The 13,789-nt window shown below is 41.6% G+C and overlaps 1 protein-coding gene across 1 annotated transcript; it reads right to left on the minus strand.

Moving 5' to 3' along the window:
- Window positions 1-8,295: 8,295 nt before the first annotated feature.
- Window positions 8,296-13,172, minus strand: LOC143294963 (protease-associated domain-containing protein 1-like). Its single transcript, XM_076606485.1, has 2 exons — window positions 12,284-13,172; window positions 8,296-10,913 (listed from the first exon to the last, which is right to left on the minus strand). The coding sequence occupies exon 1, from the start codon at window positions 12,931-12,933 to the stop codon at window positions 12,298-12,300; it is 636 nt and encodes a 211-aa protein (XP_076462600.1). The 5' UTR covers window positions 12,934-13,172; the 3' UTR covers window positions 8,296-10,913; window positions 12,284-12,297.
- Between the last annotated feature and the right edge of the window lie 617 nt (window positions 13,173-13,789).

Consider the following 13,789-nt stretch of genomic DNA (forward strand, 5'->3'; position numbering starts at 1 on the left):
TTTAGATTCATTGTGTTTGTTCTTTAGTTTAACGTCTGTTCACTGTAAGTGATATTAGACGACGGTTGGAAAAAATTGAGGGGGGAAAAGAAATTACTGTTTACACATACGAGTAAGTGAAAGTGTGTGTGCGTGCGTATTTGCGCGTGTGTGTGTACGTGTGTGTGTGAGTGTGAGTGTGTGTGTGTGTGTTACATATAGAAAATGATCAGTTTAAGTGTCAGTCTCTCAATGTGCAAGTGTGAGTGGTGGGCACTTAACGCTCCCCAACCCCACAAAAAAACCGAGAAAAAACCCCGAAAAGAAGAGCGTGTCTTGTGTGCACAAAGAAGTGTGCATACACACCTGAGTGTGTCCATGTCTCTTCCATTCCTTTTGGTGGTCCCCGACTTGGTGAACTGCACGCACACACTAGTGACAACAGATCAGATGATATAACATTGTGTTTCTCACAAACTGAATGCCTGGAACTAAACGGTGTGAGCAAGAAACACAATGAAACATGTTCCAAATAACCATGCAAGCCAAATAAGTACAGAAAATACTGAAAAACAGTGAATGTAATGATGAATAACTGTAAAAATCAATAGAAAAAAAAACTTTTGCATAATCAAGATTTTGTACTTGCATGAACAGCCCAACTTTACACTGAAACAGATCTATCAAAGCCAGGCATTTCCTTTCATGGTACCTTTTTATTTTACATCCAGAGTTTGTCAGGGATAAATTCAGAACTGTAATTGTGTTGTTGTTGTATGGTTCATTTGTTTTTCTCAGAGAAAACACTGGTTGGACTTTTATCATGATACTCTGTTCAGATACATAGGCTACAGTGCAGAGAGGTCTTCACACAGGGTGGAAGGAAGTCTGTAGAGCTGTATCCTATGTACAGGCTGTGTGGTGGAACAGAGAGGTCTTCACACACAGGGTGGGTGGAAGGAAGTCTGTAGAGCTGTATCCTGTGTACAGGCTGTGTGGTGGAACAGAGAGGTCACACAGGGCGGAAGGAAGTCTGTAGAGCTGTATCCTGTGTACAGGCTGTGTGGTGGAACAGAGAGGTCACACAGGGTGGAAGGAAGTCTGTAGAGCTGTTTCCTATGTACAGGCTGTGTGGTGGAACAGAGAGGTCTTCACACACAGGGCGGAAGGAAGTCTGTAGAGCTGTATCCTATGTACAGGCTGTGTGGTGGAACAGAGAGGTCACACAGGGCGGAAGGAAGTCTGTAGAGCTGTGTCCTATGTACAGGCTGTGTGGTGGAACAGATAGGTCACACAGGAGGGTGGAAGGAAGTCTGTAGAGCTGTATCCTGTGTACAGGCTGTGTGGTGGAACAGAGAGGTCTTCACACACAGTGAGGGCGGAAGGAAGTCTGTAGAGCTGTATCCTATGTACAGGCTGTGTGGTGGAACAGAGAGGTCTTCACACACAGTGAGGGCGGAAGGAAGTCTGTAGAGCTGTATCCTGTGTACAGGCTGTGTGGTGGAACAGAGAGGTCACACAGGGCAGAAGGAAGTCTGTAGAGCTGTATCCTATGTACAGGCTGTGTGTTGGAACAGAGAGGTCTTCACACACAGGGTGGAAGGAAGTCTGTAGAGCTGTATCCTATGTACAGGCTGTGTGGTGGAACAGAGAGGTCTTCACACAGGGTGGAAGGAAGTCTGTAGAGCTGTATCCTATGTACAGGCTGTGTGGTGGAACAGAGAGGTCTTCACACACAGGGTGGAAGGAAGTCTGTAGAGCTGTATCCTATGTACAGGCTGTGTGGTGGAACAGAGAGGTCACACAGGGTGGAAGGAAGTCTGTAGAGCTGTATCCTATGTACAGGCTGTGTGGTGGAACAGAGAGGTCTTCACACAGGGTGGAAGGAAGTCTGTAGAGCTGTATCCTATGTACAGGCTGTGTGGTGGAACAGAGAGGTCTTCACACACAGTGAGGGCGGAAGGAAGTCTGTAGAGCTGTATCCTATGTACAGGCTGTGTGGTGGAACAGAGAGGTCACACAGGGCGGGTGGAAGGAAGTCTGTAGAGCTGTATCCTATGTACAGGCTGTGTGGTGGAACAGAGAGGTCTCACACAGGGTGGAAGGAAGTCTGTAGAGCTGTATCCTATGTACAGGCTGTGTGGTGGAACAGAGAGGTCTTCACACACAGGGTGGAAGGAAGTCTGTAGAGCTGTATCCTATGTACAGGCTGTGTGGTGGAACAGAGAGGTCTCACACAGGGTGGAAGGAAGTCTGTAGAGCTGTATCCTATGTACAGGCTGTGTGGTGGAACAGAGAGGTCTCACACAGTGAGGGCGGAAGGAAGTCTGTAGAGCTGTATCCTGTGTACAGGCTGTGTGGTGGAACAGAGAGGTCTTCACACAGTGAGGGCGGAAGGAAGTCTGTAGAGCTGTATCCTATGTACAGGCTGTGTGGTGGAACAGAGAGGTCTTCACACACAGGGCGGAAGGAAGTCTGTAGAGCTGTATCCTATGTACAGGCTGTGTGGTGGAACAGAGAGGTCTCACACAGGGTGGAAGGAAGTCTGTAGAGCTGTATCCTATGTACAGGCTGTGTGGTGGAACAGAGAGGTCTCACACAGGGGGCGGAAGGAAGTCTGTAGAGCTGTATCCTATGTACAGGCTGTGTGGTGGAACAGAGAGGTCTTCACACACAGGGTGGAAGGAAGTCTGTAGAGCTGTATCCTATGTACAGGCTGTGTGGTGGAACAGAGAGGTCTTCACACACAGGGTGGAAGGAAGTCTGTAGAGCTGTATCCTATGTACAGGCTGTGTGGTGGAACAGAGAGGTCTTCACACACAGGGTGGAAGGAAGTCTGTAGAGCTGTATCCTATGTACAGGCTGTGTGGTGGAACAGAGAGGTCTTCACACAGGGTGGAAGGAAGTCTGTAGAGCTGTATCCTATGTACAGGCTGTGTGGTGGAACAGAGAGGTCTTCACACAGGGTGGAAGGAAGTCTGTAGAGCTGTATCCTATGTACAGGCTGTGTGGTGGAACAGAGAGGTCTTCACACAGGGTGGAAGGAAGTCTGTAGAGCTGTATCCTATGTACAGGCTGTGTGGTGGAACAGAGAGGTCTTCACACACAGGGTGGAAGGAAGTCTGTAGAGCTGTATCCTGTGTACAGGCTGTGTGGTGGAACAGAGAGGTCTTCACACAGGGTGGAAGGAAGTCTGTAGAGCTGTATCCTATGTACAGGCTGTGTGGTGGAACAGAGAGGTCACACAGGGTGGAAGGAAGTCTGTAGAGCTGTATCCTATGTACAGGCTGTGTGGTGGAACAGAGAGGTCTTCACACAGGGTGGAAGGAAGTCTGTAGAGCTGTATCCTATGTACAGGCTGTGTGGTGGAACAGAGAGGTCACACAGGGCGGAAGGAAGTCTGTAGAGCTGTATCCTATGTACAGGCTGTGTGGTGGAACAGAGAGGTCTTCACACACAGGGTGGAAGGAAGTCTGTAGAGCTGTATCCTATGTACAGGCTGTGTGGTGGAACAGAGAGGTCACACAGGGTGGAAGGAAGTCTGTAGAGCTGTATCCTATGTACAGGCTGTGTGGTGGAACAGAGAGGTCTCACACAGGGTGGAAGGAAGTCTGTAGAGCTGTATCCTATGTACAGGCTGTGTGGTGGAACAGAGAGGTCTTCACACAGGGTGGAAGGAAGTCTGTAGAGCTGTATCCTATGTACAGGCTGTGTGGTGGAACAGAGAGGTCACACAGGGTGGAAGGAAGTCTGTAGAGCTGTATCCTATGTACAGGCTGTGTGGTGGAACAGAGAGGTCTTCACACACAGGGTGGAAGGAAGTCTGTAGAGCTGTATCCTATGTACAGGCTGTGTGGTGGAACAGAGAGGTCACACAGGGTGGAAGGAAGTCTGTAGAGCTGTATCCTATGTACAGGCTGTGTGGTGGAACAGAGAGGTCACACAGGGCGGAAGGAAGTCTGTAGAGCTGTATCCTATGTACAGGCTGTGTGGTGGAACAGAGAGGTCTCACACAGGGGTGGAAGGAAGTCTGTAGAGCTGTATCCTATGTACAGGCTGTGTGGTGGAACAGAGAGGTCTCACACACAGGGTGGAAGGAAGTCTGTAGAGCTGTATCCTATGTACAGGCTGTGTGGTGGAACAGAGAGGTCACACAGGGGTGGAAGGAAGTCTGTAGAGCTGTATCCTATGTACAGGCTGTGTGGTGGAACAGAGAGGTCTTCACACACAGGGTGGGAAGGAAGTCTGTAGAGCTGTATCCTGTGTACAGGCTGTGTGGTGGAACAGAGAGGCTTCACACACAGGGCGGGAAGGAAGTCTGTAGAGCTGTATCCTGTGTACAGGCTGTGTGGTGGAACAGAGAGGTCTTCACACAGGGCGGTGGAAGGAAGTCTGTAGAGCTGTATCCTGTGTACAGGCTGTGTGGTGGAACAGAGAAGTCTTCACACAGGGTGGAAGGAAGTCTGTAGAGCTGTATCCTATGTACAGGCTGTGTGGTGGAACAGAGAGGTCACACAGGGCGGAAGGAAGTCTGTAGAGCTGTATCCTATGTACAGGCTGTGTGGTGGAACAGAGAGGTCACACAGGGTGGAAGGAAGTCTGTAGAGCTGTATCCTATGTACAGGCTGTGTGGTGGAACAGAGAGGTCTTCACACACAGGGTGGAAGGAAGTCTGTAGAGCTGTATCCTATGTACAGGCTGTGTGGTGGAACAGGCAGAGACAAAGAGAGTGGTAACCTGGCAACGGATGGTTTACATTGCTGGACCTCTCAGTGCCAGTGATTTTTCTGGTTGCTGCAATCGTTTGTGCTGGCCAAACTTCACAGTTAATAAAAACAAAAACAAACAAACAAAAAACCCCCAAAACAACAGCAACAAAACAAGAATACATCCTCACAGGTACTGCTGACAGTCACTGCGCTAGATTCTGTGAGCGATTGACTTCTTTCTTTCCTGAGTTGGTCAAAGTCTGGAAATATATTCTATTTCTTTTCTGTTCACCCTCCCCCCCCAAAGCCCCCTCCTACCCTCATTCCACACAGCAGTACTGTCATAGAACAAACCAACATGATGTCAAGTTTTGTGATTATTTATTGCAAGTTTCCATCCCACATCCACAACCATCATTCCACGAGATGGACGTCTTCACATCATAAACAACAAATGCTGCAATATATAAATAAACCAGACTCTAGACAATTCTGCAAATATACACAAAAATATAATGACAACCAGAAACTATACTGTATTTTGAGGGGAGTTCTAGTGGTGGAAGGTTCTGAAAGGGCAGACATTAAAATGCACCACACATCGTACTGGAAAAGACAGTTAGTCATAAGTTGATTTTTTAAATCTCCAAAATGGATTTCATTTGTATAGGGAAAAATAATAAGACTTCATAAACCTTTACGCAAGAAAAAGCAAAATAAACCACAACAAACAAAACAAACAACAAAAAACTACCACCACTCATACAGGAGAACAATCAATCAATATATATATATATGTAAACAAACACACGAACACATGCAAAAACACTGGCTCCAGTGGATGAAAAAAATTCACTGACAGTACAATCAAAAATTAAAAAAAATCAAATACACAACTCATGAAGAGAAACCCCCCCCAAAAAAACAACAACAACAAAAAACAAAAAAACACAAAAAACAACAACAACAAAACAACAACAAAAAAACAACAATTTCTGTCCTTTTGACAACAAAGACCTTTTTTTATGTAAGGGTTATTCTGAAGAAAAAACACCCAAAGAAAAACCAAACAAAAAAACAAAAATAAACTCAACAATTATCAATAAAGCAATCCAGTTTACAACTTTAGTCCAACAAAACGTAAAGTTCCAATGACAGAAACAGAACACTGCACATCAATAGCTAAAAGTGTACTTTAAATTTTTTTTTTTTTATCAGACCAGGAAGTGCCCTGGGTATCAAAACATACCATACATCTTAACATGCACAAGTTTCAGTTTCAGTTTCAGTAGCTCAAGGAGGCGTCACTGCGTTCGGACAAATCCATATACGCTACACCACATCTGCCAAGCAGATGCCTGACCAGCAGCGTAACCCAACGCGCTTAGTCAGGCCTTGAGGAAAAAAAGAAAGAAAAAAAAAGGTGAATAAATGATAGATAAGCTTACACAAATAAATAAATAAATAATAAATAATAACTATAATGTAAAAAAAAAAAAAAAAATCAGTACTATTATCATTTTGACAGGATTTCATCCTTTTTTCTTTTCTTTAAAAAATTTTTTTTTTTTTTACAGCAACAACCAGCCTCCCCCCCACCCCCTCCTCCCAAATCCCTAAAAACAGCAAAGATGCTGACTCATTTGATATAGAAATAATCCAACACAACAAAATGGAGCATAGAATGAACGACACTCTGAAGGTAAACAACAACATCAAACAAAAAAGAAACCCACCTGCCATGATTCATTCAATGATTCAATTATCAATAGAAAATTACAAGTGCAGAACTTCCACTCCGTGGTAATACGATGCAGAAACAATACCCTCCACCCCCACAGAAAAAAGAAACAAGGAATTTACATCAATTAATGTTTTTTTTGGGTTTTTTTTTAAAGTTAAAACTACAGAAAACAAAGTGCTCAAACTGGAACAGAGAAAGCAGTGAAGTGGATTATTCCTGACGAGAACTATACTGTCAACAGTCTGCTCCGAGTGGCCAGGGAACAGACCACAGAAATCTGAATCAAAAGCTGAATGGTGAAAGTGAAACAAACTTCACCTTGAATGTAACATGCCAACAAGTCATTTATTTAAACAATGAGTTATCATTAAAATACTACTACCACCACTAATAATAATAATAATGATGATAATAATAAAAATAAAATAAAACACCAACAGAAAATGGGTTTGAAGGAAATGCCAAACACCTCATGTGGACCCAAAATACAGAACTGGTTACCAGCAATAATCATCATTTAAAAATAAAACAAATACCACAGATGGATGGAGACACAAGAAGAACTGGTCTTCTCAATATTCTGACGAACAAATGTTTTTCAACAATGCAAGCCCTGTGCTTACACACAAATGACACACACACACACATGCACACAATGCACACACACACACACATGCACACATACACACACACACACACACACACATGCACACAATGCACACAATGCACACACACACACACATGCACACATACACACACACATGCACACAATGCACACACACACACACACATGCACACATACACACACACACACGCACATGCAGATGGCTTGAGTAGCTCAAATTTCACACAGAGAAACTGTAGTGACAAAAAAGTAATACAATACAACACAATATTGCTTAACTCACCAAAGCTAGTCTGATAGTGGGAAAAAAAATACTTTATGAAAGATGTTGACAATGAAAAAATAGACGCAACTGCCACAGGTTGAAAAATGTTAACAATAAACAGGCACAAGAGAAATAGATGCAAAGGCAACTGTTATATCATTTTGCATAATTCATCATTGTGTTTGTTATAAATTTAATTTCCTCGAAACATAGAGAACTTGACATATATACTGGTGCATATCAATTATTATCCATCAATTCGTTGTGGCCATAAACTGATAACATAAATCAAAGAACTCAATGCCAGAGCTGTTTCTGAGGTGTTTTGAAAACGCTCAGGTAAATACTAGTTTATAAAAATGGTAAAAATGATTTCTGGCCCAAATGTATCTAATTAATAAATGAGTACAGATGGTATAGTTAGATCTGCCACCCTGCCAATGAATAGCATCTTTCATCCCTCTTGCAGCACAAGCAGGAAAATCTGGCAGCTACCATTACTACTGAATTAGCAAAAATGCAAACAAAGAAACCCCCTCCACCAACACTCACATTTCAAACAACAAAAAACAAAACTTTAGAAACGTTCTGGAAATACATATCAAACAGAAGCTCATGTATGATTTTATATCACAGCATGGCATGTTCATTATGTCTTTCAATTTGATGTGATCTTTTATTCAAAAATAATTTGTTTTTTTCTCTCTTATTTTTCTTATTTTTTTAAACCCCAGCGCTCAGAGTGATAGCCTCATGGCTTTGCTGTTCAACCTCTTCCAATTCAAGAGTACAGAGATTATAATATCAACTCAAACACCAGGAAACTGCAACTTTATCTATACTATATTAACAGATATAACCATCTATGTAACATATATAAATCTATAAATACTTTACAAAAATCATAGAATATCTAGGTACTATCATAGAATCACAGTATTGCTTCTGTCAACATGGGGGGTCCATGGGCATGTATATATATATATATATATATATATATATATACATAAGCATATGCATAGTATGTATGCATGGGTAGGTATATACATACATAAGCATTATGTCACCTGTTATAAGTGTAGTCTGTGACCAAGCTGAGAATTCAGATTTTATTTTTTTGTTTAACAAAATAAGTGTTGTTTCTCAACTTTGTTTTATTATATATATATATATATATATATATACACATATATATATATATATATATATATATATATATATATATTTAATACTATAGTTTAAACTTAGACCAGATGCCTTTCCAACCTGCTTATCCTGATCCTCAATTCAACGGCACTCCTCCCATTCCTCCAATCCATTGACTGAAACAGAAGTGAATGAAATCCTGAAAGAAATGACAATAAAATCCTGTGGACTTGATCCTATACCAGCCTCTGTATTTTCCCAGTGTGTCTCACAGCTTCTCCCCACAGTCACCAATATTGTCAACTCATCCCTTCTCATTGGAACGTTTCCATCCACTTTCAAATCTACAATCGTCCGGCCTCTCTTCCTTTCCTGTCCAAACTCCTTGAAAAATCTGTCCTGAAGCAGCTCAACAACCACCTCTGTTTCAACAATCTCCTTCACCCTTTTCAGTCTGCATATTGTGCTGACCACAGCACTGAAACCACTCTCCTTCACATCCTGAACAATCTACTGCTAGCGTCTGACTCAGGAAAAATTTCCCTTCTCACTCTTCTGGACTTGTCAGCCGCCTTTGACACGATAGACCATTCAATCCTTCTTTCCCATCTTCATTTTACATTTGGCATCAATGGCACTGTTCTCAACTGGTTCAAATCTTATCTCACTGATCAATTCCAGTCTGTCATCGTTGATAATTTCCAGTCTGAACCTGTTAAAATCAAACACGGCGTCCCACAGGGATCTGTTGTAGGCCCAGTTCTCTTATCACTGTGCACTGCTCCTCTCGCTGAAATTATCAACCACCACAATGTTAGTCATCATTCCTATGCTGATGACACTCAACTTCAAAAGAGTGATACCCCTGAAAAATTGTCCTCGCTCTTGCAAGAAGCATCTGAATGCTTCCTGGACATTCAAAACTGGATGACTCTAAATAAGTTACAATTGAACGCAGACAAAACCAAAGCAATGATCATAGGAACTAAACAAAAACTCTCTTCCATCACAGCTGACAAAATCAAACTTGGCAGTACATCCATCCCTCTTTCCAGCTCAGTCAGGAACCTTGGCGTTGTCCTTGACAACACACTGTCCATGCAAAAATGTTTCAGACATGTAAATCCTGCTACTGTCAATTGCGACGCATCAGTTCCATTCGGAAATATCTGTCCACCGATGCAACATCTAGACTTGTCGTTTCTCTCATTCTCTCTTGCCTTGACTACAGTAACTCCCTATTGTCTGGTTTGCCTGCTTCATCCATTCAGTCCCTTCAACGCATACAAAACTCTGCTGCCTGACCCGTCCTCAGAAAGAAATGATCTGAGCACATCACTCCTATTTTGCAACATCTCCATTGGCTCCCTGTCTCACACAGAATAAAGAGTAAGATCAGCACTCTATGTTATAAATGTATTCACAAATCTGCCCCTTCAACTCTTTGTGGCTGCCTTCACCTCTACACTCTATTTCGCTCTCTTTGATCAGCTTCGGATCCACTCTGTTTACGGATACCCAGATTCAAACACTCCATTGCTGGACGCCATTCTTTCTCTGTCTCTGGACCTTGTATTTGGAATGAACTTCCTCTTTTGTTTCATCAGGTCTCCGCACTCAACTCTTTCAAGTCTGGCCTTAAAACCCACCTCTTCACAAGACAGCCCCCCTCCCTTACCTCTTCCTTATCTTCAGTTTTCTTCAGTTTTAGAGTTATGAATGCATGTGAATGACTGGTGTGAAAGTGCTTAGATTTGTCACTGCACAAGATTCAGTGCTATATAAATGCTATCATTATTATTATTAAACCATATCATGTCTCTATTTCAAAGTACTTGTTTGTAATCTCCAGCCTTTTCTCATCTGTTCTGAAGTTCTTGTCAAGTAACATGGTCATGGTCACACACACACACACACACACACACACACACACACATACACACCTCTCTCCCTTTCTCGCATTGACACTTGTGTGCATGCACACAGTGTGCAAAATAACACTCAATCAAACCAATGCCCAAGAAAGTGACAAAAATTAGCTACCTTGTTACATTCATGAATGTCTAAGATCCCTCTAAACCCTTTCTTTAAAAAATATATGCATTAAAAAAAAAAAAATCACTTTATCAGGAGAGGCTGGGGCTGAGAGGCCTGACCATCTGTAGTTTTTTCCATCAACTCTTTTTGATACAGTTTCAACTATATGTAGCAACAAGTCCTGTGCAAGATTTTTCATAAGGTCAGGGGAAAAAAAAGTGTACTCACATCTGGCATCCTGTTTGAAATCTTTCATAATAATTATGCATAGAGTTCAACAAACTGCAGGTTTGCATACTTGGTACTGGAGTGGATGCTAAAAGCTGGCTTGATAAACTGTCATTTAGTGTCAAGACCGATGAATCTGAACCTCCACCATCTGTGCAGTTTTCCCATGGCACGGACATACTGAAACAAAACAAAAACAAGTTTGCATTAACAGCTACAACACTGGCCTATCTGAAAAAAAAACCAACCCCAACAAAACAAAACAACAACAACATAACCCCCCCTCTCTTTCTATGTATATTGTGTGTGTGTGTGTGTGTGTATATATATATATATATATATATATATATATATATATATATACACACATACATGCACATATATATATATATATATGAAATGAATAAATTATACTGCTGCTTTTTATAAAAGAAAGGCACACAGTTTGAACCACTGCTGTTTGCGCGACATACCCATCAGCTATCATACACTACAGGTAAGAAGGCAAGGGGTACAAAGAAATCTATAACTACAGTATGAGACTTTCCCCCCAAAGACTGAAGTTTAAAGTCATTTATATGTATACACCCTTCACCTTGATATGTGATATGTATATATATACATATATATCCACACACACATATTTATGTATTCTTGTGTACTACTGTACATGTACATGAAGTGATGTACACACAGCTACTGCCACAAAAGAAATGGGGAATTCTAACTGCAGTTTAAGTTTATAATATTTAAGCAGTATGTCTTGGGGGGTATTTTTGCATACAACAAATCTAACACACACACACACACACACACACACACACACACACACATATCTACTTGCTCCACAACCATTGAAACACACACACACACACACACACACACACACACACACATATATATATACATATATATATATATACATATATATATATATATATATATATATATATACATATATATATATACTTGCTCCACAACCATTGAAACACCAACAAAGATCACATTAACTTAAAGTTAAACATAAGGCTGATAAGCATAATTTCATTCTTCACCACAGTATCATGTACGTATTAGCTGTATACAATTAAAAAAAAAGATGTAAACACAAGGAAATAGTACACACACACACAAACACACCATAAAGTGCATTTTTCACCAATCAAACACTGCTTCCTGATGGTGCCTGATACATTATGATTCTACAGTCATACCCGAGTAAAACTTAAAGTGTTACTGGGGATGTCAAAAAACAACTTCACTTTCATGGGATTAAATGTATACTATCTCAGTATCTGTTTAAATGTATTCTTAAATATGGTCTGTGTGAATACCATAAATACATGCTTAATCTTAATTCTTATAGCTTAATCTTGAAATATACACTGACAAACGAAATACTCAGACTTTATTTAGTCTTTACAACCAGTGACTACTTTTCCATCTGCATCCTTCTACTTTCTCCCAAAGACAACATAACCCCCACTAACTTGAATCATATGTGAAAATAATGTTGACAGCAACAAAAACAATAACACACAGACACTTACAGATTTATGGACGGTCACCACAGTGTCCAAGGCGGCTGTTTAGCGGTACCGATGGCGACTCCTGTCAGGTTGACAGGGATGTTGATGACGGCTTCTTCCAGCCCTTGCAGCACCAGGTGATGACGTATCATCATGCCATCCTTTCCCATCAGAAACATGGCAGGTATGTCAATACTGCGGCCAGTTTCGTCATCTATCATGTCTATCATGTGGTCATCGTTGTCGTGGTCGTTGTCTGCAATGATCACAGCAAGAGCGCCTGCACTCTCGGCGTGTTTGGATTTCGTGATGAAGGAGCAGCCACCCCTGAGGACCAAAGCCACCTTGCTTTCCACCTTGTTCACGATGGGGCGGCACGCTTCCACGGGATCCGCCACCACAAGTTTCGCTTTGTTGTACTGCCTGTTGAAGTTCGTTCCAAAGTCTTTCGCTTGCCGCAATTTGTAAGTGTAACTAAGACTTTGGGGTGAAACAACTTCGAAGTAGTAAGTGTCCTCGTAAACCATGTGGGCGTCGGGCGAAGATGCGAGTTCGTATCGGTATTCAACAGCGTGCTCAGTTTCCGAATCATCGTCTGCTTCACCGAAACCTGGAAGCAGCGATGCCAAAACTAGCAGTATGTAAGACACTCCCCAGACAGTCCGATTCATTGCTGTTTTCTGTAACTGTGCAGATTCTTTAGCTCAGTGATGGTGCATGTCGATATGTCAGTGAACGAAACGCGCACGGGCCGTCTGTTAAAATTTCGCGTCCATGTTGACAAGGGAAGCAACTGACGTGGCTCAAACACTCGTGTAATGACGTGTAACTAACTCTAGAAAACTGCTGAGCTTTTTAATTGGGAGAGAAACCTGCTGAGTGTGATTTGCATGTATCTGGTTAAGATGCGGTATGACAACAATCTTCACAAGGCCGACATACTCCAGTTTAGTTGTGATCAGTTGATACTAACAGACCAAAACGTGATGTGAGTTTTCTCAATAAATTAGTATTTTCCATTAACTCTAAACAAATAAAAAATCGCAAATAGAAAACCGTTCTAACAAACCTTGAAATACCGCTACTGTGTAAACGTTCCAAGTTTTAAGAAAAAAAAGGCAAAAGTGAAAGGATCTAACAATTAAAAAATCGCAAATGTGAAGGTTGTAACAATGAAAAAATAGCGGTAGTAAACCAGCGGTAAAAAATCAGTTCCACAGCCAAACACGGAAAACAGTTACTGTGACAACTGAACCGCTCTTGTTGTTTTATAGATAAACTTCCCCTGAATGAACATTCGTCATATTTTGCGACAGGCGCCACATACACACTTTAACAAACAGGATAGATATACAAACACTGTGACAACCACATCAATACATGAACAAATATCACACACACACACACAGAGAGACAGAGGCGTTTTGTATGTGGACATTTATGTCACACACACTGTGTGGCACACACTGTGACTCACAAATACTCACTCACAGGAGTCTGTGTGCGTGTGTGCAGGCGTGCGTGTTT

Source organism: Babylonia areolata, chromosome 20, assembly GCF_041734735.1.
Source record: "Babylonia areolata isolate BAREFJ2019XMU chromosome 20, ASM4173473v1, whole genome shotgun sequence".
NCBI lineage: Eukaryota > Metazoa > Mollusca > Gastropoda > Neogastropoda > Buccinidae > Babylonia > Babylonia areolata.

Coding starts and splice junctions, on each gene's coding strand:
- LOC143294963 (XM_076606485.1), bottom strand. CDS start 12,933: ATGAATCGGACTGTCTGGGGAGTGTCTTACATACTGCTAGTTTTGGCA.